The following is a 21,896-nucleotide window of genomic DNA, read 5'->3' on the forward strand; positions in this document are numbered from 1 at the left end:
TGAGGCAGAATTTCTTGCTACTTATTATAGAAAAGGCAAGTTGAGTAATTATGGGATTCCTCAGTTGTGACACAAATTCGCTTGTTTGCTGTATCCACCTGGACTGCTTTGCACAGCACTGTGGAATGGGGGAGGCAGGTAGGATGGGCACAAAACAGTAGTAGGATCCTTTCCTCTGACCTCGGATTCTCCTGTCTTTTCCCAGCATCCGTGCAAACATGATAGTCTAACTCATTAGCTTACGGAGTAGATCTCAGACCTTTCCCAGTTCCTGAAACCCCTGTTACAATGCCCATAATGAGTGCCTTGCTGTTCATTTTCAATTTTTCTGCTAAGAGAGGGATGATATGTGGGCTGTTTAAGGGAAACCCCAGCTCAAGTGGGTACTTGAGGCCATTAGGACAGTGTTTCTGTTAATAGTATCGACCAAAATCATGAGTTTTATTCATCAGCATAGCAGTGGTGTTGTTTTATTTTGTGTTTTGTTTTGTTTTGTTTTGTTAGTGGAATTGGAATCTTACATGGTGAGTGCTAGAATGAACTTTCTCTGGTGAAATTGAAAAATACTCTGTAGATTGGATAAAACTGTTATTTGAGTAGATTTAAGCATCCATTCAGGCACAGAGCCTGAGTGATAATCAGAATATTTACCAGCCAGTCTGTCATGGACTCTGACCAGTGTGAACTTGAACAAACGCTGGCCACGGTGCTGAAGCAGGTTCCCATGGGCCCTGCTGTGCCACACATTAAGCCCCTTGGCATTAACTACTGGGATCACGAGGCTAGGATTCTCTGACATTCTCAGAGGAGTAAAGGAACATTTATCCATAGGACATTTGGGGGAATGTGGAGCCATGGTTAATTGTATGCATGTACAGATATATATGTGTTTGTGTATGTGTCTGATCTATATAGCATCTATCTATATTTATATATAGATCTATCTGTATATATATATACATATATAGAAAACATTAATACTAGGTATATATTTTTGTATTTTTAAAAATGTTTATTTTTATTTATTTGGAAATCAGGAAAAAGAGAGGGAGGGAGAGAGGGCAGACATGTGCTTTCCATGCACTGGTCACAGCCACAGCAGTGACTGGGCCAGGAAGCTGATTGGAAGCAGAGGTTGAACCTGAACCCTGTCACTTCAATATAGGATACCGGTCTCCCAAGCAATGATTTAACCCATTGTAGCACAAGTTGGACAACCCCGATATTCTAGTATTCTGACAGCCACTAAGAGCTCCATGGTGCCTTCTGGCTGTGCACTTACTGCTCTTAGCACTGGTATCCAGGTTCGACCATCCCTGAAGGGTTCCATTTCTTCGATTTGGAAAGTTTGTTTGTTGTTACCAAGGGTAACAGAATCTGGCCCTGCCCTCCCGATTTGCTGTATTTGCTTCTCATGGTGCATTTATGTGAGTTGGTAGTCCGGACACTCAAAAAAGATAAGAGAGCGAGGTCAGGCATTTGTTACTGGCAAGTAAGCCATGAGGTGGGAAGCATTAGTCTCACATTGGAGTGCCTGTTTACAGTCCCCACCTCCATGATCCTGCTTAACGTAGATCCCAGGAGACAGCAGGCAGTGGTTGAGGTGACTAAGCCCCACCACCCATGTAGGACACCTGCATTTAGTAACAGCTGCTGGATTTAGCCTGATTTAGCCCAGCCCTAGCCAGTGCAGGCATTTGAGAAGTAAACCAACTGAAGGAGTGCCTACTAGCTCTTCCTCCATCTCCCCCTCCCCTCTCCCCTCTCTTCCTCCTCCCTCTTCCTCTTTCCTCTCCTCCTTCTCTCTTCCTTTCCCTCTCTCGCCTACTCCCTCCCTCTCTTCCTCTCAATTAATGAAAGATGAAGAAAGAGGATTTAACTAGTTTTTAGAATGTTTTTAAGAGTTTCTTAATGCCTGTTTTTTTAACATCTGTTTGTATAACAAAAATCTGTCACAGCATTTGATCTGAGACTTGCTTTCATTATGACTTGGAAATGAGATTGTGGAGGGGCACTCACCCACCACACATGAGTTTTAAATGACTGTTGAAATTTACTGAAAAGAAATCCAAGTTTGAATTTAACCTATTATATCATTCAAATGTTTGTTTATTCCTTTTTGTGTATTTGAGAGACAGAATGATACAGATATAAATAAAGAGGAACCTATCATTTGGTTCTTTCTCCCACATGCCTTCAGTATCTGGGGCTGGATCAAGCAGGAATGAAAAACTCCATCCAGGTCTCCCATGTTGATGGCAGTGATGGCAGGGACCGAAGTACTTGGACCAGCACCTGCTGTTTCCAAGGCACGTTAACAGGAAGCTGGATCAGAGCCTAGAAACAGGAATTGATTCCAGAAACTCTGACTTGGGATGTGGACATCTTTAACGCAGCTTTACTTGCTGTGTCACAACACCTGCTTATGACCCAATAAAATATAGGTCCATCCCACAAAGCACAGGATTGTCTGAGGGCAGCTGACCAACGTCAAGCAGGGCTCTCTGCATCCAGTTGCATCTCACTGACCGTCTAGACAGTGTATTCAGAGCCTGACCAGTGGCCTGCAAGACAGAGAGAACAGATAAAATACCATCAATGTGAAGGTGGCACTTTTCTCACGGGTTTATCAGAAAATTGGCTTAAGCCCCGGTCACACTGGGGACCACTAGCTACAGACAGACGACTTTTTTCATTTCTCTCTCTCTCTCTCTCTCTCTCTGGCTGTCTGAGAGTCAATTTCAGGGAGTTGTAGCCTTTATAAATAGCAGCTGGAACCCGAAACCAATGGGCAAAGAAATCAGTGGTAACCCTTCCTTATCGCCAGCCATTGAAGAAAGCCCTGCTGGTTGTCCTTGCTGCAGCCACATGAAGACAAGAATCCGTCAGGTCACAGTGTGAGCACAAGGCCTGCCACTGTCCCTCTGTGTGGAGAGACAGTTTGCTTGCCTTATCATCGTTACAGTGAATGATCTCTAGTGAAACTTACAGGATGGATTTGGTGCTGAGGGATAAGGATTAGCAGCACCTAGGCTTACAAAGACTCAGCTGGCCAGACCAGAAATAGGTAAATCACATTTTTTTTTTAGCTTATGAATTCTTTTTTTAAAAAATTATTTATTGACATATTTTCATTTTATTTGGAAGGCAGACAGAGAATGAGACAAAGATCTTCCATCAGCAGGCTCACTCCTTAAATGCCCGCAACAGCCAGGACAAGCAGAAGCTGGGAGCATGGAGCCAAATCTGAGATGTGTCCGATGTGGGTCGCATGGAGCCAGCTACTTGAACAATTGCTTGTTGCCTCTCCAGGTGCACATTAGCAGGAAGCTAGAATTGGAAGCAAGTCAGAAGAACACCCAGGCACATTGACATGGGATCCGAGCATTCCCAGCAGCAGCCTACCCCTCGTGCCGTACTTCCACCCTGGGAGAATTGATTCTTATGGGCAAGTGGTACAATCATGAATATCCAGGGAAGTGGCCACCACACCTCAGAAGGAGATCCATCTGATTGTGATCATAAGAACTCAGGAGCTGTACCCCATGCTGCTTTTTTAATACTCATGCTGGGATTTCATTTGCTCCTGGAGGAAGAAAGGCATCTAGTTTTTGACACTGCTTTGCCTTGAAGGAATATGGATAAGCATCCTTGCCACCCTTTGCGCTGTAATGCGAGTCTTTCAGGAGTTTCTGCCTAGGGTGATGCAGGACCTGTATCCAAGGCAGGGTTTAAGCGGGATCTTGGGTAACTGGGATCTGAGGGAACAGGAACCCAGGGCTGAGAGGATGTGAAGAAAGTGTTTGTTTCTTTACATCTACACCCAGTAATGACATCTGTGTATCTCTGTCTTTCTGCCTCTTAAGTAAAGAGATGTTCAGAAAAAAAGTACATTGAATGATGGACTGAAAAGATTATTTGGTGCAATTTTTAAAATTAATGCGCATGAAGTTATTTTAGGCAGTTCAGAGTGATTGCCAGTGGTTGGGGAGGAAAGAAAAGGGGGAGGGAAAGGTGCAGTCACGGGCGCCACATGATAGTGGCGTGGGAGGGAGATGTGCTGGGGGGCAGTATTGTCCACTACCAGCCCCGAAGAAACAACTGCATGAAAGGGGTTTCCCCTCAACGAAAAGGGGAATGTTTGATCATGTAGATATGTTTACCCTGACTGAATGTTAAGTAACCAATAAATATATTAGGATATTTCATGTTTCCCTTCAATTGCACAAATTTATGTCAGTTAAAGTTTAAATTAATTTTTGGGAAGGTGACCAAAAATGCAAAAGTTCAGAAGTTACTGCATAACAGTTTCACAATGCCCTTTTTGATGATCTTCTAGAAGACCTTTCCTAAGGTCCGATTTTATAATCTGCTACACTGAATTAAGCATGTCTTTTAATTCCATTTTCCACATTAAAAAAAAAAAAGCAACCTTTCCTACTAATTCCTTAGTCGGTACAAATTTTTTGCCTAGGAATAGGAACATGCATTTGGCAAAGAAGTGAAAGTCACTTCCTGGAACAGCTGGGTTGGAGACCAGGTACTCCTGATTCTTTTTCCTGAAAATGCCCACACTGGAGGCAGTGGATTACAGCTCAAGAACTTAGGTCCCGCTGATGGAGGCCTGGACTGCGTTAGATAATCCTGTCTTTGGCCTGTTCCTGTTGTGGGCACCTGGAGAGTAAATCAACAGAAGGAAGATTTCTGTCTATCCCACTCTGTCTTTCAAATAAAATGAAAATAAATAAAATTTTAGAAGAAGAATAAGCCAGCATTAGGATAGCATTTGGCACCATGGGTAAGATACCACCTGGTATCCTGGTGTCTCATATCAGAGGGCCTAGGTTCGAGTCTCACCTCCACTGCTGACCCCACTTCTCCTAGGTAACTGCTAGGAAACAGCAGGTGCTGTCTCACTCATGTGGGAGACCTTGATGGTCTTCCAAGCTCCTGATTTTGGGCTGGCCCAGCCCTGGCTATCACCGATATCTGGTAAATGAAATAGCAAGTGGGAGATCTCTGATTTTCTGCCTCTGTCTCTCTATCTTAAATAATAATGAAAATTGAATTTAAAAAAATGAATAACTCAGAATCAGCAGGTGCTTCGGATTGGGAAGCAGGATGTGATGATTTATGAACAAAGCAAGGGACACTCATAGTGAGGAAACATGCTGGAGATTGGACCGCAGCATCCCATAGAGCACCTGTTTGAGGCCCAGCTACTGCACCTGTGATCCAGCCCCCTGTGAATGTGCTTGGGAAAGCAATGGAAGATTGATCATGTACTTGGGTTCCTGCAACCTTGGGGGAGATCTGTAAGAAGCTCCATACTCCTGACTTCAGGCTGGTGGTGTCCTGGTCATTCCTACCAGCTGGAGAGTGAACCAGCAGTTAGAAGATCTCTCTATGTCTCTTCCTCTCTCTGTATAACTCTGACTTTCAAATAAATAAATAAATTTGAGAGAGACAGGGTGGATCAGGGAAAATCATCTCTATGTTCTGAACATCAGTGTCCTCATTGGTAAGATGCAAGGGATGGCTTGGCTCAGAGGTTGTGAAATGCCTGACCAACTATGTTTTATATGTTCTGGAAATGTAAAACATCCTTTACTTTGTACTCCATTTAAGAGGCAGAGACAGAAAAAGACAGAAAGCAGATGGTCCATTTGCAGGTTTACTCAAATACCCACAACAACCTGGCTAGGATGAGGCCAAAACCAGGAACTTCGTCTGGGTTTCCCACATGTGTGGCAGAGACCCAAGTACTTAAGCTTTCGCCTGCTGCCTTCTAGGATGTACCTTACCAGGAAGCTGAAATCAGAAGAGGATCTGGTTCCCAAGTGCAGATACTGCACTTGCAGCATCCCGAGTGTTCTCTTAGATCCCAAGTCAAACCCTTCACCCCTAAAAATAACATCGTATGACAATATAGCCCTGGTCATACTTACTGTTTATTTGTTACCTATGATATTTGTATGAACTATTTTTAAAAATTCACTGTGTTATGAATATTGTAAAATGTGTTTATCATCTGGCCATTCACAGAGTAAGACTGCCAAACACTGACCTGGGTGATCCTTCTCCAAGGTCTCTGTGACTCAAAGCTGTGATGTGCTATGTGGTTAGAGAAGCGAGAGGGGAAGGGTGGAAACAGAGCTGGCTCATGGCTAGGCTGCAGAAGAGCCTCGTCCTCTTCCGTTTTAAACCTGTTGCTGTAACCCCCGCCTCCCCATCCATCCCTCCTGCCTTTCTGCCTAGCCTGGAGCTCTCAGAGCAGGGGCCACTGGGGAAGACTTTGTCTGCCTAGGAAAACCCTGTAGTCTTTCTCTTCAGAGCACATGCCCTGCCTGTGTAAAACCCTTCCAAATATCAAACCTCCTTCTTTCTGAGGGAAGCACTGTCTGTGGCTTGCAGTGTCTAATCACATCATCTTCTCGCCACGCTGGGGGAACCTGGTGGAAAGAAACAGGCTGTTTGTGCCCTGCGTGCTGCCCTGCTCTTCAGCATGCATTTCCTGCAGCAGCTGCTTCCGCGGCCTTTCCCCTTCCACCTGCGCACGAGGGGAGGGAAGCACGTCTCGGCCTCCTGTGTCCTTTGACAGGAAGATCACATGATTCGTGCTAGAGAATCATCCCTTTGTGAGTGATTTAATTTGCAACCGGCTTGCATGATTGGGCTGTGATTGGCAGGAATGGAATGAGATTTCATGTCAGATGGGATGTGGCTGCAGGATAAGAAACCCCTGAGCTTCTGGAATGTGCTGGTGCTTAACAGAAACTTGCAGATAAGGTGTGAGAGGATAAGTGAATCTGTTAAGTTTATGTATTTATTTGGAAACAAAGGAAGAGGGAGAGCTCTTCTATCTACTTACTCACTTCCCAGTGTCCACAACAGTGAGGAATAGGCCACACTCAACCTAGGAACAGGAATGCCCTCTGGGCTTCCTGTGTTGGTCACAGGGATCTAAGTTCTTGAGCCAAGATCTGCTGCCTCCTACCATGTGCATTAATGGGAAGTTGGGTCAGAAGTAGCACACACTCTGATGGCAGAGGCAGGCATCCTATACAGCAGCTTAACCCACTATTCCACAATGCCAGTCACTGTATGGATCTTTTCAGAGGGGAATTTACATAATAAAAAAGGCAATTATGCTGGTTTCTCCTGTCTGTGTACTGGTTGACCAGCTTATGTATTAATTTTTTGATATTTGCAAATATAGGAGGCCCTCATTGATTTTATATGTATTAACAGGTACACATATACACATATATACTTCAATTTTTAGTTAGCTATGTAAAATTTTTATTTTGGAATGACTTCAGATAAATAGAGAAGATGCTGAAACTATGCAAAGAATTCTGGTATTCCCCCACACTCACACCCTAAGATTGCCATAACATTAAATTGTGCCACATTTGCTTTGTCATGCTCTGTCTCGCTCCGACTCTGTCCTCCCAAACAACCCTATACACTTAAGTAATCCTGAAAAATAACCTTCTCTTATCTATCAGCAAACACCAAAACTAAAAAAATTAGTATTCATAGGTTCTTATCTAATCCACAGACCTTGTGCTCATATATTTGCAGTCCAGAATGATTGAAAAAGGAGCTGGGATTTATTTTACTGCCCTGAGGATGGCCTAGTATGAACTTTCTTTTTGTTGTTTTGATTTCTAGTTGCAAAATGCAACAAGCACAAAACAGTGTTCAAAATGTCCAGGAGTGGGCCCTTGGCTTGGCAGTCACTTCACCCACATTCTGCATCCAAGATCCCAAGCTCTGAACTCCACACTCCAGACTCCTGCTCATGTGGATTGTGGGATACAGCAATAATGGCTCAGATAATTGGTTCCTGCTGCCCTTTGGAGAACTGGATTGGGATCTTGGCTCCTGGCTCTGACCCCGGCCCAAGTTTGCCAGTGTCCTGCATTTAGGGATTGGACCAACCAGCAGATGTGCTGGCTCACCACTCTCTTTGCCTCTGTTTCTCAAATATGTGAAATTCAAATCTTCACAGATTCAAGGTTGTAGGTGTACTTTCCAGACCTATACTTTGTTTATAGAAATCGTAAAGATTTCACAAAGTACTAATGGTAGTGAATAGTGGCGCGTGAGTCAAGCTTTGTGCAGCTTGACTCACGGTCCAGGTCCAGCTGCTGCTTCTCAGCATCTATGCAGGTGTGAAGCCATTGTCAGGTACTTTCTGGTGACCCTTAGTGAGCACCAGCATCACTTCCTGGCAGGATGAGAAAAGGCACTATGAAGTGGGCACTGTATATATTTTTTCTCAGTCCCCTACCCTGAGAGTGGAGTCCAAACATTTCCTTGGGACAAGAGGGACAGCACAACAAATTATCTTGAGGCCTGTTTAACAAAATGGCTGTGTGGACCCAGGACTGAAACCTAACACTATTAAATGTGAACTAGATAATAATTAGGTAAATTTTCTTGTCCCTTGACTCTTTAGACGCCCCCATAACATGAACTCACATTGGCATAAAGCACTTAGCTGGGCACGGCCCCTCGGGTTCTCTCCTGCCTCCTGCTGCTCTGGCCCCTGAAGGGGTTAAGCTACACTGGAAGAAGCATAGAAGGCTGACATAGATTTTTCACGTCACAGCCGAAGTGCTGGCCTAAGCTCTCTGCAGATACACATCTTATCATTTCCCAAGCGTAAATCCCTGTTCTGTTTGACATGCTCCCTGCTCAGTTACAGAGCATAATGCCACAGCTTAAAGGCATCTGTGCATCTGCTGAGTCTCTGCCTTCTGGTTAGCTCTGTGGAGAAGGGCAAACTATGAAAAGTGTCTTTTTAAAATACCTTCTAGAGATTGGCCCTGTGGAGTGGTAAGTAAGCCTTTCCATGCAGCGCCAGCAGCCCATTTGAGTACTGGTTCTTGTCCAGGCTGCTCTACTTCCAATCCAGCTCTCTGATTATGGCCTGGGAAGGCAACAGAGCATGGCCCAAGACCTTGGGACTCTGCACCCACAGGGGATACCAGAAGAAGCTCCTGGCTCCAAATCTCAGTCAGTTTAATTCACCTCTGGCTGTTGTGGGCATTTGGGGAGTGAACCAGGGAACAGAATATCTGTCTCTCCCTCTCGCCTTGCTCTGCCTTTCAAATAAAAGTTAAAAAGTCTTTTTTAAAACAATTACTTCCAGACATGAGTCTACGATGCACCCATTCAGAGTGCCCAGGACTGAGTCCCGCCTTCCCCTCCCGCATGGATCTTCTGCCAGTGCACACACTGGGAGGCAGCAGCTAGTAGTTCACATACTTAGATCCCTGCCTCCACATGGAAGACCAAGATGGAATTTCTGCTCCTGACTTTACTCTGGCCCAGTGCCAGCAATTGTGGGCATTTGGAGAGTGAATCAATTGATAGGGGTGTGTGTGTGTGTTGTTTTCTCCTCTGTTGCTCTGCCTTTCAAATACATAAAAGCAACAAATTAGAAAAAAAAAAACCTTTTGTTTCTTTTTAAAATTATTATAATTTAGGTAACAAACAGAGAGAATGACATCTATTCAGAGCTCCCATCCCCGGTTCACTATCCTAATACCTGCAAAGCAGGGTGCTGGGCCAGGATTAAGTTGGGTCGCCCATGTGGGTGACAGGAGCTCAACTACTTGAGTTATGAACACACTGCTTCCCAGGACCTACACTGGCAGGAAGCTGCACCTGAGAACCATGAAATTCAGGTACTGGGATTAGGGGTGCAAGCATCTGAAAAATTAGGGGTACTTGAAACATTAGGTCAAACACCTGCCTTCTGCCTCCTCTTTTTTGCTGAAATGATACCAATGCTCCCAACTGGAACATCATACAATGAAGAAAGTACATGTTTTAGAAGATATCATTGTCAAAGAGTCCACACCCTACTATCCATTGCCCCAAACCTGGGGACAAATGGGCTGATTTAGTCTGCCTCATACATTGTCACATGAGAGTGCAGGGTCACAGGTCTCGAAAGATGTTGAGCCCATGCACAGTGGCACTGCCATGGTGGTGTAGGAGCCAAAACCAGGAACCCTTTGTGAGCTGGAACTTAGAGGCAGGGTCAGGTCCAAAATACTTAGCTTATGGGTGTGTGAGGAAGTGGGTTCTCCTGAAGGGCATGTCAGATCCCTGACATGCTTGTGCAGGTTCATTTTAAAGCTCACCTGCCCGCATCCCTTAGAGGAGATGGAGCTGCCAACAAGGGCCATGCTGAATTCCATGAGGGTTCTTGAGTAAAGTCCAGGGGGAATGCATACTCATGAAAAACTATGCTTGGATTTCAAACTGCTTTCGCCACTGAACAGACCTGTGCTAACTTGTTATTGTATGTGTAAACAGGATCTAGTTGACAACAACCAAGAAAGACTAGACATCAAATTGAAAAGAGCCCTTATCAGAGCAATAAGAATTCTGCCGAAATTGAAGCAAGAGCAAGATCCTCAGTATGTGGATGGAGTCCTAGATAGAAGAATAGTGAGATCGTTGATACATTCAGAAAAGTTTGTAGTGACCATGTTCCTAAGAAATCAGCAGTTGGCAATTAGAGAACTCCCTTTATGAGGAGATAAAATGATTTTGAAGTGAGCCCAGGACAGCAGACCACCCATGTCAGATTGCATAGAAAACACGCTTGTTCATGTCTTAATTGAAGAAGACAGACAACAAACAGCAGAAGCAATAGCCAGCCTTATAGATAGACATCTCCATTGGTTCAGCTCACACAACCTTCTGCTCAGTAGGAACCAAACTTGCACCCAGATTGGCAGCAGACAAAGCAAGGCAAAGCTTTCAGTGACACGTTTTAACCGGTGAGATCAAGGTCCTGGAAGTTTGTGAAGGAACTACTATCCGTTGCCTTTCCAGAAGGAGCCAGAAGACAAGCCACCAGAGGAATAGCTTTTAGGAACTGAAAGTGGTACAGTCAAAGGAAAGGCCGACTGGACAAGGTCATGGCCACAGGGAGACAGGGCAGCAGACATGCAAGGTCTTCTGCTTATTGGGTTTTCTGCAGGACTGAAGAACAATCCCTTCTGCTTACTGTCAGAGTGTTCTTGAATAAGTCAGGCAGAGCTGCAGCCAGAAAACCTCCAGGAAAGCATCCCCAGGAGTGTCTCCATCATGATCATGCTGTTGCTTGTTCTTATCCAACAAGGGCAATCTTGGTACAGTTTCAGTGGGACATCATTTGACATTAATCTTCAATTCAGATTTGCTTCCTTCTAACTTCTTTTTGTTTCCGAATTTTTATAAAAATCTTTAAAGGAAATCTATTTTTCCTTCATTAACATAACACAGATTGCACTGACATGTTTGAATTCCCTTAGTTCCTGAGGGATGGACTAAATGTTTGGTATCATGACTTACAAAAGTGTCTTAAACATGATAGAGCTTATGTTGAGAAATAAAGCTTACATTTTTATTTTCCTGTGAATATTTTGAAGTTCTCTGGTAGCTCAGGAATGAGGGTGCCAGAATCGTGAGGTTTAGATCTTTAATAACTAGAGCCAGGCACACTTGGACAAGGGGTAAGAGATGTAAGCATATAGAGCCTTCCAAGAGGATTAAAACACCCAAGGGGGCTTTACTCTTCCCATGCAAATAAAAGCAAAGATAGATTCAATGTAATAAATGAAGAAAAAAAAACATTTGACTTAGATTTTATTTTTACCTTGAGCACAGGAAAATATTCTGGAATCAGTTTTCCTGGAGATGAAACTCAGATTGTAGGATTTACTTGAAAAATTGGACAAGTTACTTTTCCTCCTGTTAACTCATTTATTCATTTTCAAGACAGGCATCATGTTGGAAAGGTGGAGACACATCTGCCTTTCTAACTTCCTGGAAGGATCATGAACAAATGGGATTGCATGGGATGGTACTCGGTCAGGATCCGTACATGTGAAACAGCTAATATTCACCCACACTGTGGGTGTGTGTGGCTTGCCTGCCATGGGCAGTCATTACACAGAGACCCAGAATACAGGAGGAAGCTGGCAGACACAGTCACACGTGGTAGGCTCCATAATTGGAAAAAAAAATGAATGAAAAGGTAGAGATTAAATCATAAGTTTTTAACCTATGAAAAGACCCCTGGAATTCCATTGTGCTGCACCTTTTCTCTTGTTTCTGATCTTTCTAAAAGCTGCACTTAAACTAATCTGAGCCACCCTAAAACATCAGCCACACCTGTCTCTATCTCGGTCCCCACCCCAAGCTGCCCTGGAATGCAGCCACAGAGCCTTTCTCTGTGGGTTTTGCAGGTGGCTGTGGTATGCTGCGGTCTGTCCCATTAACCTCCATTTTATCTGTCAAGAATAGCATTCCCCATTGTTGAAAGCAGCAATTTGCCAACCAGGGAAGCTTAGAGTCCTGTTTGGTGGAGCATTACAGAGAGGAAAAGGGAAAGTTTAAACATTTGTTTCTCTAATTTCCTGAAAGGATCACAGTCAAAACTTACCCCCGGGGCAAAATGCTTCCTGTTTGCATTGTAATAACAAGCATTTATTGCTATGACAGAGGAAGAGGGAGACCACGCAAATCGGCCTCATACTTCCTGGTTTCATGTAGTTCCATTACTACTTACGGAATAGAGTGCTGTTTAAAACACATAAACTTAAACATTGCTCTTTCCTAATAGCTTAAAGGGCTCAGAAGCCTTTTTTTTTTTTCCTTCACAGCTATAAAACATGGTGCTTTCTTGTTGAGCACTTGAGTTCTAACAATGGAACCATGCTTGGGAGAAAAAAGAAAAATCTATTTCTTTTGGAGAAGTTCACAATATTATCAAAAGAACAGACATGAGACAGAGGATAGTGTTAAACAAGGAAGCGAGGTTTAATTAAGAGAAGTATACCTGTTATTCCAGCCAGGAAGCTCAGGGAAGGATTGAGGCCAGTGTGCATTCAGACAGAAGGTCTTACATACATGAACAAGAGTCCCCTGCTTCTCTTCCACTTTTCCCTCTTCTGGAAACTTGTAGGTGGGGGCTTTGGTATGTGAAGTTCCTGAAAATCCTCCCCGGACTTCATTAACACAGTGTTGTGGGACCCAAGAGCCTCTTCAGTGCAGGGCAGGGAGGATTCCCTTGAGCTACCCCCAGGAAGCTCAGTGAAACCCATGGAACAGTATTTTTGAGCAAGAGCAGTTACTTTAGGTGCAATTGCTGATCTGCTTTTAGGGCTTGTGTCCTCATTCTGTTGTATATACATTTATTATTTTTTTTTAAATTATCATTTTCTTTGACTCCTCTAACACACATAGGCTAATATCTACCCAATTACATTACCAGGGGCATAGTGTCAAGTGTAACTGGAACTTTTGTCTTACATTATAATTCCATGAAAAAAAATTCTTACATCTAGCTTAGTGCATGGAGCTAAATGAAATACGTGCAGTATCCAAGGGCAGTTGTCAAATGAATGCAGCTAAATGCTTTATACCGGATTGTAAGTTTCATGAGAAGGATCCTGTCTGCCATATTCACTGCCGTTTCTTGAGCTCCAGGAACACCACAAAGCAGATAGTGTATGCTTAAGATTTATTTATAGAATTGGATACTGCACATATCTATAGAACACACACACACAAATTCCAAAGAGGAAAGTTCCAAGCTTGGAGCGCTCAAACTTTGGAGGCGATCATGCCCAACTCCGTCTCTAGCTTTATGTCCAAGATGGCCTTCGTCTCTTACTTGGCCGATATTTTAAGATCCAGGTCTGTCTGCTTTTCCCTGTGACAGTTCCCATCTGCTTAGGCTGGGCCCACTCATCTCTGGCCACCCATATTCTCACTTGTCTCTCTCCAATCTGTCACTTCTCCTTTTCATCTGATTTTTCCTGTAAGGGTCTCTTTCACTGGCCTGACCACACCCTATGCCTCCTTTGAGAATTGCTGTCTTAACATCCTGGAGCTTTTTGTTTAAAGCTTATAGCACAAGTATCATTATATACTAACCTGAGTATCATTTAATGCTTATTTCCTTAGGTAAGCAATATGCTGCTTTAGGGAAGAGATCATGCATGGCTTATTCCCAGGCAGGTCTCTAGCATTCAGTCATTTCTAGTTGGGATAGGCATTTAATAAATATTTATTCAACCAGTGAGTTGAAAGATATAGGTAGTGATGAAAGGGGGAGAATGAAGGGAGGGAGTCAGGTTAGGGGTGGGTATGGAAGGAGAAAGGAAGAATCAGGGATCAGAGATTAGATGATTTAGCATGTCTTTAGAAATGCCTACATCCTTTTGGCACACCTTGATCTTATGAGATTTATCTCAACCGTTTCTTATTTCTTGAAAGATGTGTATGTGTGTGTGTGCAAGCACACTTCTGTGTATTTTTCAAGGTTATTAATAATTAATAATGAACCAAAACATTGGAAAAATTTTATATGATATCAATTTTGTTTTAAAAATAGTAAATGTTATGAATTTCTTAGTAAGTTAAAATACTTATAGCTAAAAGAAATATTTGTCTTTTAAATCACACTTTTAACCAACCATTTTGCCTAGTTTAGTCCTTAACCATTTGCTAGACATTAACCATATAGCATATACATCATTCCCATACATTTGCATGATTATATAATCAATGGCCATGTATTCTTACATCTCAAATGTATTCTACCACGAGACATTCTTTTTTTATTTTTAATAAATTATATTTTTAAAATAATGATTACATGGTTGATCAGGGTGGGAAGGATCAAGGTTTAGGCAAGATTGTGTGAATTCATTGCTTCCAAATTTGCTATTTCTTCTTGCTGTTCCTGGGAGAGGAGGCGAAACAAAAGGGGAAATCACTCATGACTTTCCACACATCCCAGTACCCAGGGATGAGGAACCTCCACCTTATATCAACCTAGAGTCTCAGTGTGTACATATTCTGGGTTCTGTCCTGGTGGCTTGGATAGTTCTGAAGTTCTGCCAGTTTCAGCGATCCGAGGATGATGTCACTCTCCCAATGTCCATTGGCTCCATTCACCGAGATTTTTTGCTGTCATTGTTTGTTTGGGGTAGTTGTCCAGTTAGTTCTGTTCTTTTTCTGCTATAGTACCAAGTGAGCTGCCATATTCTCTTCTAACAACAGGGCCTGTGTCCACTGCTCCACCTTTTTCGTTAAGTAGGACACGTTCTTGCAGGCGAGCCACAAAACATTCTTTAGGGAGCTATATGTGCATACCCTCAGACAGCTGGTATGAGTAAGTCGACTACTTTTTATGTCATAAATAAGAATGGATCCAGAAGCATGAGAATTGTTGGAAATTAGAGTTACACACAGAACAAAATAAGGAGTTGGGTTTGTCTCAGCCAGTTGGCAGCACAAGAAAAGAGAGCTGGTGCTGAGGACTCTGCCCTGGCCCAGTCTTCCCATGGGCTGGCAGGACTTGGGGCAGTGGATTGGTAAACCTTTGGCAGCTGAAGAGACTTCACTCACCCTTGGATTTGATAAAAGGAAAAGAAAGATTTGTTTTTTTGCTCCTGCTTAAATTTGATTCTTCAGAGCTGATATCCTGAGATAAGGGTTTGTTTTCCAGTGATTAAGGACATGTACTGAGAAACCAATAAGGTAGTGAGGGAGCAGTGTCATGAGGGAGTTATAGCATTGGGTGCAGTGTTAAAGGGGGTTGTTCCAATGTCCAAGCCCGGGTCTGGACTGGGTAGCGTTCTAGAATGTTTATTATATGCTGCGGAGTTGACCCCAACCCACAAGGAAAGCAAGAATTCACTTTTCTGAACAGGTTCATCACTGGCTACAGGAGGCATCTCAACTTACTGTCAGGAGCAAAGCCCAGACAGAAACTGGAGAGAGATCCCAGGCCCAGCAAAGAGGTCCAGGGGGATCGGGTGGCGACACTGGCTACAGATGCCTTGCCAGTAAAGAGCCCTTGAAGTTTAAACTTCTGGTATGTTATTGATTTCTCTTCAGATAAAAAATATTCCCTCTCACCTTGGCCCTGTGATAGTAAGCCTTTTAATAGTCTCTTTCTTCCATCTTTGTGAATATATGTGGCCTGTGCCACACACTTTTCTGAAATAGCTAGCTAACCTCACCAAGTACTTTTTCTTGAGTGCCCAATAATTAATAAAGAATTATATACTCTGCTTTTCATGTTAGGTCATGCAGCTGTATGTAGGTCAATACCTTGTTAATAATGAGCAATTGATTATATTCTACATTATGAGACCTGCACAGAATAGATGGACCACAAATTTTGCTGACTCTTTTAAAAAATTGTAAAACACAGGCTACCTCTTACCTACCTATAAGTCCTCCTTCCTGGATGTATTTAACCTACCTAAAGAATAATTTGAAGTGGAGATTATCCCCAGGACTCACAGCCACATTAGCTTCTGTTGTCAGCAAATCTAATCCATGAAGAGGGACTCTGCCACCCTTGCAAAAGGCTTATCCCATCTGTCAGGATGACTGGAGGTCACTGTGCCAAGGAGACCTACCCTAGCATGCAGATAGGACCTTTTAGCATCTATCATTCTGCTAAACTTAATGCACTGTGTGAGGTTGGAAATGCATAGCTTGGAAACTCTTCCCAAAACTTTAATGCCAAAATAGAATTAGAGTTTGTCTTAAAATAAAATCCAAATATAATCTGGTTTTCAGGAACTGGCTCTCTGCCTCTGCTTTCTCTCTTCTTTCTGATTTTCTGATTTGTCATGATTTTATTTCATCAGTTATTTATTGGGTGACTTGTATGGTTCATGCCATTTATATTGCGGTGGCACACGAGGGGAGAAGGTATACAGAAGGTCTCACCTTTCTGTGGTTTTCTTTCCACCAGTAGAAATGGAAATTAAAGACAACATTACAAACAAAGGAAGGCTCAATGAAGGGAATCAAGTATGGGGAGGGAACTGGACCAGGCAGGTTTGGCAGGGGTTGTGTGGGCAGTATTGGGTATGTGGGAAGGAGTCTATTCTTCCATCAGCTGGGATAGTGTTCTGGGTAGGAAGTATGTGTCTCATTCCAGCAGCAAGGCTGGTATGCTCCAGAAAAGCTGGCTGGCTCAGGGGGTAGGGAGGTGAGAAGAAAAGGGCCAGGGTAATATGAGACCAGAGTGATGAGCAGACCTCAGCTCATTTAAGACTTCCTGGACCACAGGTAACAGATGCATCTTTGAGAACTCGCTAAAGGGTTTTCAGTAGGTAAATGGTTTGACCTGGTTTACATTTAAAAAGTTAGCTGACTGCTTTCAATGTTGGTGATGACATTAGTAGAAGCAGGGGAACAGTAAAAGTGAGTGCAGCCTATCCAGGGTGCTGCTGTGTTTCAGAAGGGGCAGGATATAGCATAGATGGAGGGATGTCTAGCAAAAGACACACTACTTGGGCAGATTATTGAATGTTTCTCGGCCCAGTTTTCCTATCAGAAAGATAGGGATGACATTCAGTTGCCTACCACATTCAGTTTGGGGGGAGATTAAAACCACTGATTTAAACAAGCATAATTGGTATGTATTTACTGTTTTTCTTCACCTTATTATTGGAGGTGGAAAGAGAGAAATCAAGAATAAAACCTAAGTTGAGAATGATGCAGCACTGCTTGCCACCTACGTGCAATGATAATGTCCCAGCTTACTTTCAAGATGTGACAGCTGTTGAACTCATGTTGCTGTTAGTGACCCCAGATGACCACAAATCAGTCTCCCATTGAACTTTGTCTCAGCTCACTCTGTATTTTTCCCTCAGAGTTATTAAAAATTCTGCACAAATGAACACAATAAAAGTGATTGACATGTGAAAAAGTAGTAGTATTTTCACTATATAACTTAAATGGCTCTGAAATCCAAGTGTCTTGGTGTCTGTGTTTTTGTGTAACATGATGTATAAACAAGAAGAAAAGCAATGGAGGCAGTGGTTGCAGCTGGAATATTGTCTGATGTGATAGTAAAACAGGCTACAAGAGGGACAGAGCTGGAGCTGGAAGAAGACGTGGAAGCCTTCTGTACTGTGAATATGACAAGAATTAGCTTGGCAAATGAGGCAGACACACATTCTGTGAATCCAGATAGGTCATGGGGTTAGTGACTTCTTAGGATCTAGAAACCAGGCTTGAATCCTGGCTCAGTCCATTACTAATGGTAAACATTTAATTTGGGAGAAATGATCAAATTCTCTAAATCCTGACCTCCTTGACAACTGTGCTGCAGTCACTATATTGGGAAAATCACTGATCAAGACCATGGCTGAAAATGAAGTCTGCTGATTATATTTCTACAAAAGTGTGTGTTATTAAGAAGACTCAAAGTCTGAGAATGCAGTATCCAACACTATGTTCTCACTGATATTACACCTGAACTTGAAGGAGAGTGTTGACCCCAAAGCAAGTTTGATGCGTGGGTTCTGCAGTTCCTGTGGCACAGAGTGTGGTCCATTTGATGACTCCTCAGTAACAGCAATATTTGTGTTCACATTACCCTCCAAATAGGGCCGCTCCTCAGAGTGGCTCTTGTGCAGAAGGATTCCATCTATACCTCAATTTTTTCCCCCAAATGAACTGCCTTCTTATGCACATGAGTTTGTGTGATTTAAGTTAGAGTTAACCCGTTCTTCTCTTCTTTCCTGGAGGCCACAGGGCTCCTTTCCTTCAGCCAGAGTACTGGACATTGGTGAAAGCGAACAGGTTCCTATCGTCTCATGTGGCATGAAGCACAGAGCTTGAGAGCCTTCTGAAATGCACACTACCAGTTCTGCCCACTTCACCTTCAAGATAACTTTCAGCATAGTTACCCCGTGCCATTTGAGTTAGGACAGTCTATGCCTAACGGGTATCTCAGAACACACACACTGCAAGAAATAATAAATCCCACTGTGAGTCATCCTCACCTGTGCCTGCCTTTCTCTCCTCTCTTTTTATCCCTAGGCAAGTGTGAACTCGGATGGGCTTACTACTGCACGGGAGCCGGTGCTGCGGCCTCTATGCTGCTGTGCACATGGCTGGCTTGCTTCTCTGGCAAGAAACAGAAGCACTACCCCTACTGAGAAGGAACCATCAAGAACAGAGGAGAAGATGGGCCAAAGGGGCTGGAAGGGGCTGAAGCATCCAGCTACTTCCTGAAGGTGGAATGATGGTTCTAGGCCAATGCAATGCTAAAGACATGACACCTGATGCGATCAGGAGCTATCTGCAATGAAGGATTGGGGAGAGTTGTGAAAATCTGAAAGAGTATAGAGTAATGGAGGAGATGGACCAAAGAGTGAAAATATTGCCAGGCATTGGGTTTTTCTATTCTGAAGAGAATTAACATTGTATACTACAGAAATATACAATACAACACAAGAGTGTATATGCAAAGAGGGTTCTGCTTTTGTTTTGGTAATTTTTAAACAATGCCGATGACTCCCCAAATCACAAGGGCTAGTATAAACAGTGTTGTGTTGAGAAGCAGGGTACCCCGCAGCCATTCCTGCCGGCGATGACACTCCCAAAAGCACATGAGCACATGGAGACTCTCTGTACCCACACCCACCCAGGCACACTGTGGATGGAGCTCGTCACACAGACTGTATGCCAAGTTCAGTAGTGCATTACTCCTCTGGTTTCTTTTTGATATGCATTTAAAGTACAGTATTATCACTTTATAAAACATACATTCAACCTAATAAATGGACCAGTAAGCCACTCTATCAGCATTTTGCCTCACCTGCATAAATTCTTTTCACTCTCAACATATTTTCAGTGTTTATGTAGACAGTTAGAGTTAAGCCTTCATATTTCAATATTATTCAAAGGTATGCAGTATTTCTGAGTATCTTCTGCTATGAGAGTCTTAGGAGGTAAAGAGGCAACATTCTCTCCTCCGTGGGAGGGAATTCAGTTGAAGATATGTGAGTAAAGAAAGACATTTTCCGCTCACTCAAGCTTGTTTTCTTTTGTTCATTATTGTACTGTGCTGTGCCCCATTTATTTCAATGCTCATTTTGTAAAACAAAATTTTTAAAGTGCTATTTTGTTTGTATTTGAAAAACTCTGTGAATAAACTCTTTGATCAATAGCTAGACTAGTCTAGGAGAAATTGTTACCGAGTTTGCTGCTTTAATTTCTCGTGTGTTCCTGTTCTCCTTAAAGGTCTCCCGTTCACATGCTTACTCATCACCCAACCTGGCTTCGCTCTAGGTCCATGGTATATTATAGGTGAATAGGACCTGCTTTCTACTTTCAGCTTAGATCTTTTTTTTTTCAAGTGGAATTCTAATTTCCTGTTCACTGCGTTTTGATCGTGACCAGAATCATATGAGAGAAGAATTCCATATCTGTTTTGTATTATGTTTCAGAGTATGGGCAATATTCATTCAGATGTGATTTAGGGCAACAAAGACTGGATCATGGCTCAGGAGGTGTCTGGGCAGCTGCTTCCAGGATGACAGGCTTGTGACAAGCCACAGCCACTTGCCCTTTTCCACCGTCTATACGGTGCTGGGTTTCTTCTCTACCCCTGTACACAAGGTAGTGTCACATCATTCTCCTAAAGGAATCTCAGCCATCTGAGAAAGTTATCTCACACTGCTGCCCCAGCAGAGAGCCTTGACTGAAAAGAGACCCTCTTTGAAAAGCAGAGGTTGCACACTGGATAATGGATGTGTAACAAGCCTGTAAGAAAATCCTTAGAAACTCAGTGTCTGAACTACATACTTTTCATATTTGGAAATGGAACACACTGCCCATTTACACACATGACTTTATTTTCAGTGCTCATTGTGCATATTTGTCTAATTACCTTGAGTATCGGAATAGCCTGATTGCCTCTGGCTGTTTTAAGTATTTCAGGGTGAGCAGCAGTCATGCTGCTCTGAGAGAGGAGTGCAGGAAGCTGGCCGGTGAGATTGTTGCTGTAGAGAAAGGCCGTCACAATCAGAGCCTTAATTTGTAACACGCTCAAAGTCATTAGATTGTGTCTCATTGTCTGCGGAGCAGGGGCTTCTCTCTGTGGTTTCCTGCAGGGAGAGAAAATTGCACTTCACTTCCTCAGTTAGCTCATCACTCTCCTGCACTGCTGATGCTTAAAAAAAAAAAAATCTTAACTTCACCTTCCTGTCAGAATAGTAAGATATCCTGTTAGCTCCCATTATCAAGCTGGAGTTCTCTGTGGAATTCATGAAGAATGAATTTCTTGACCAGATTTTATGATGGCATTGTCATTTTTGTGAAGGTCCACGTGATTTCAGATATTAACGCACCTCGCTAGAATAGAAACCTGATAACACTTACATGAAGAAGTCATGGAATCAGCCCTTACCTTACACATTCTAGCTATCCATTTGACTTTGTATTGTTGTTTGAGATGTCCCTGCACTTCAAGAGGAGCATCTAAGTAATTAAGAATTACATCTACTGCTTTTCAAGTGAACTTACTCAGGATTCATGGAATAACAGCAACCTTGGATGTATCCCTCAACCTGGGACGGAGTGAACAGCTTCATAACTCCATCACAAGTTGAAAACATTACAAAAGTGGATTTAATGCCCATGTTGAACATCCTCACACAGTGGCACAGCACACTGGAGAGAGACTGGAATGCATGTCTTGCTGACTGGCCAACTGGGAGTTGCAACTTGCTGGGTACCTAGCATCACAGAGGGCTTTTGTATTTTAAAATACTATCCAGGAAAAGATAAAGATTCAAAATTTGAAGTCTGGTTCCTGATGAATATATAATGATTTTGCACCATCATAGAGTCAAAAAGACTATGTGAAGCCAGCCTAAGGTGGAAAGCATACATCTTTGTTTTGTTTTGTTTTTAAAGATTTATTTGAAACACAGAGTGGGAGAATAAGAGTGAGAAATCCTCTGATTCACTTCCCCACAGGGGCAAAGCCAGTACCCCAGAACTGCATCTGGGTCTCTCATATAGATTCAAGGAACCAAGCAATTTAGCCATCT

At 42.9% G+C, this 21,896-nt stretch overlaps 1 protein-coding gene across 1 annotated transcript in view; it reads left to right on the forward strand.

Moving 5' to 3' along the window:
- Positions 1-20,023, forward strand: part of LHFPL6 (LHFPL tetraspan subfamily member 6) — a 248,351-nt gene extending 228,328 nt beyond the window's left edge. The window contains exon 4 of the mRNA XM_004577503.3: positions 18,877-20,023. Within this exon, the coding sequence (XP_004577560.1) occupies positions 18,877-18,995 (119 nt within the window). The 3' untranslated portion in view covers positions 18,996-20,023. The remainder of the gene's footprint in view (positions 1-18,876) is intronic.
- The last annotated feature ends 1,873 nt before the right edge of the window (positions 20,024-21,896 follow it).

Source organism: Ochotona princeps, chromosome 12, assembly GCF_030435755.1.
Source record: "Ochotona princeps isolate mOchPri1 chromosome 12, mOchPri1.hap1, whole genome shotgun sequence".
NCBI lineage: Eukaryota > Metazoa > Chordata > Mammalia > Lagomorpha > Ochotonidae > Ochotona > Ochotona princeps.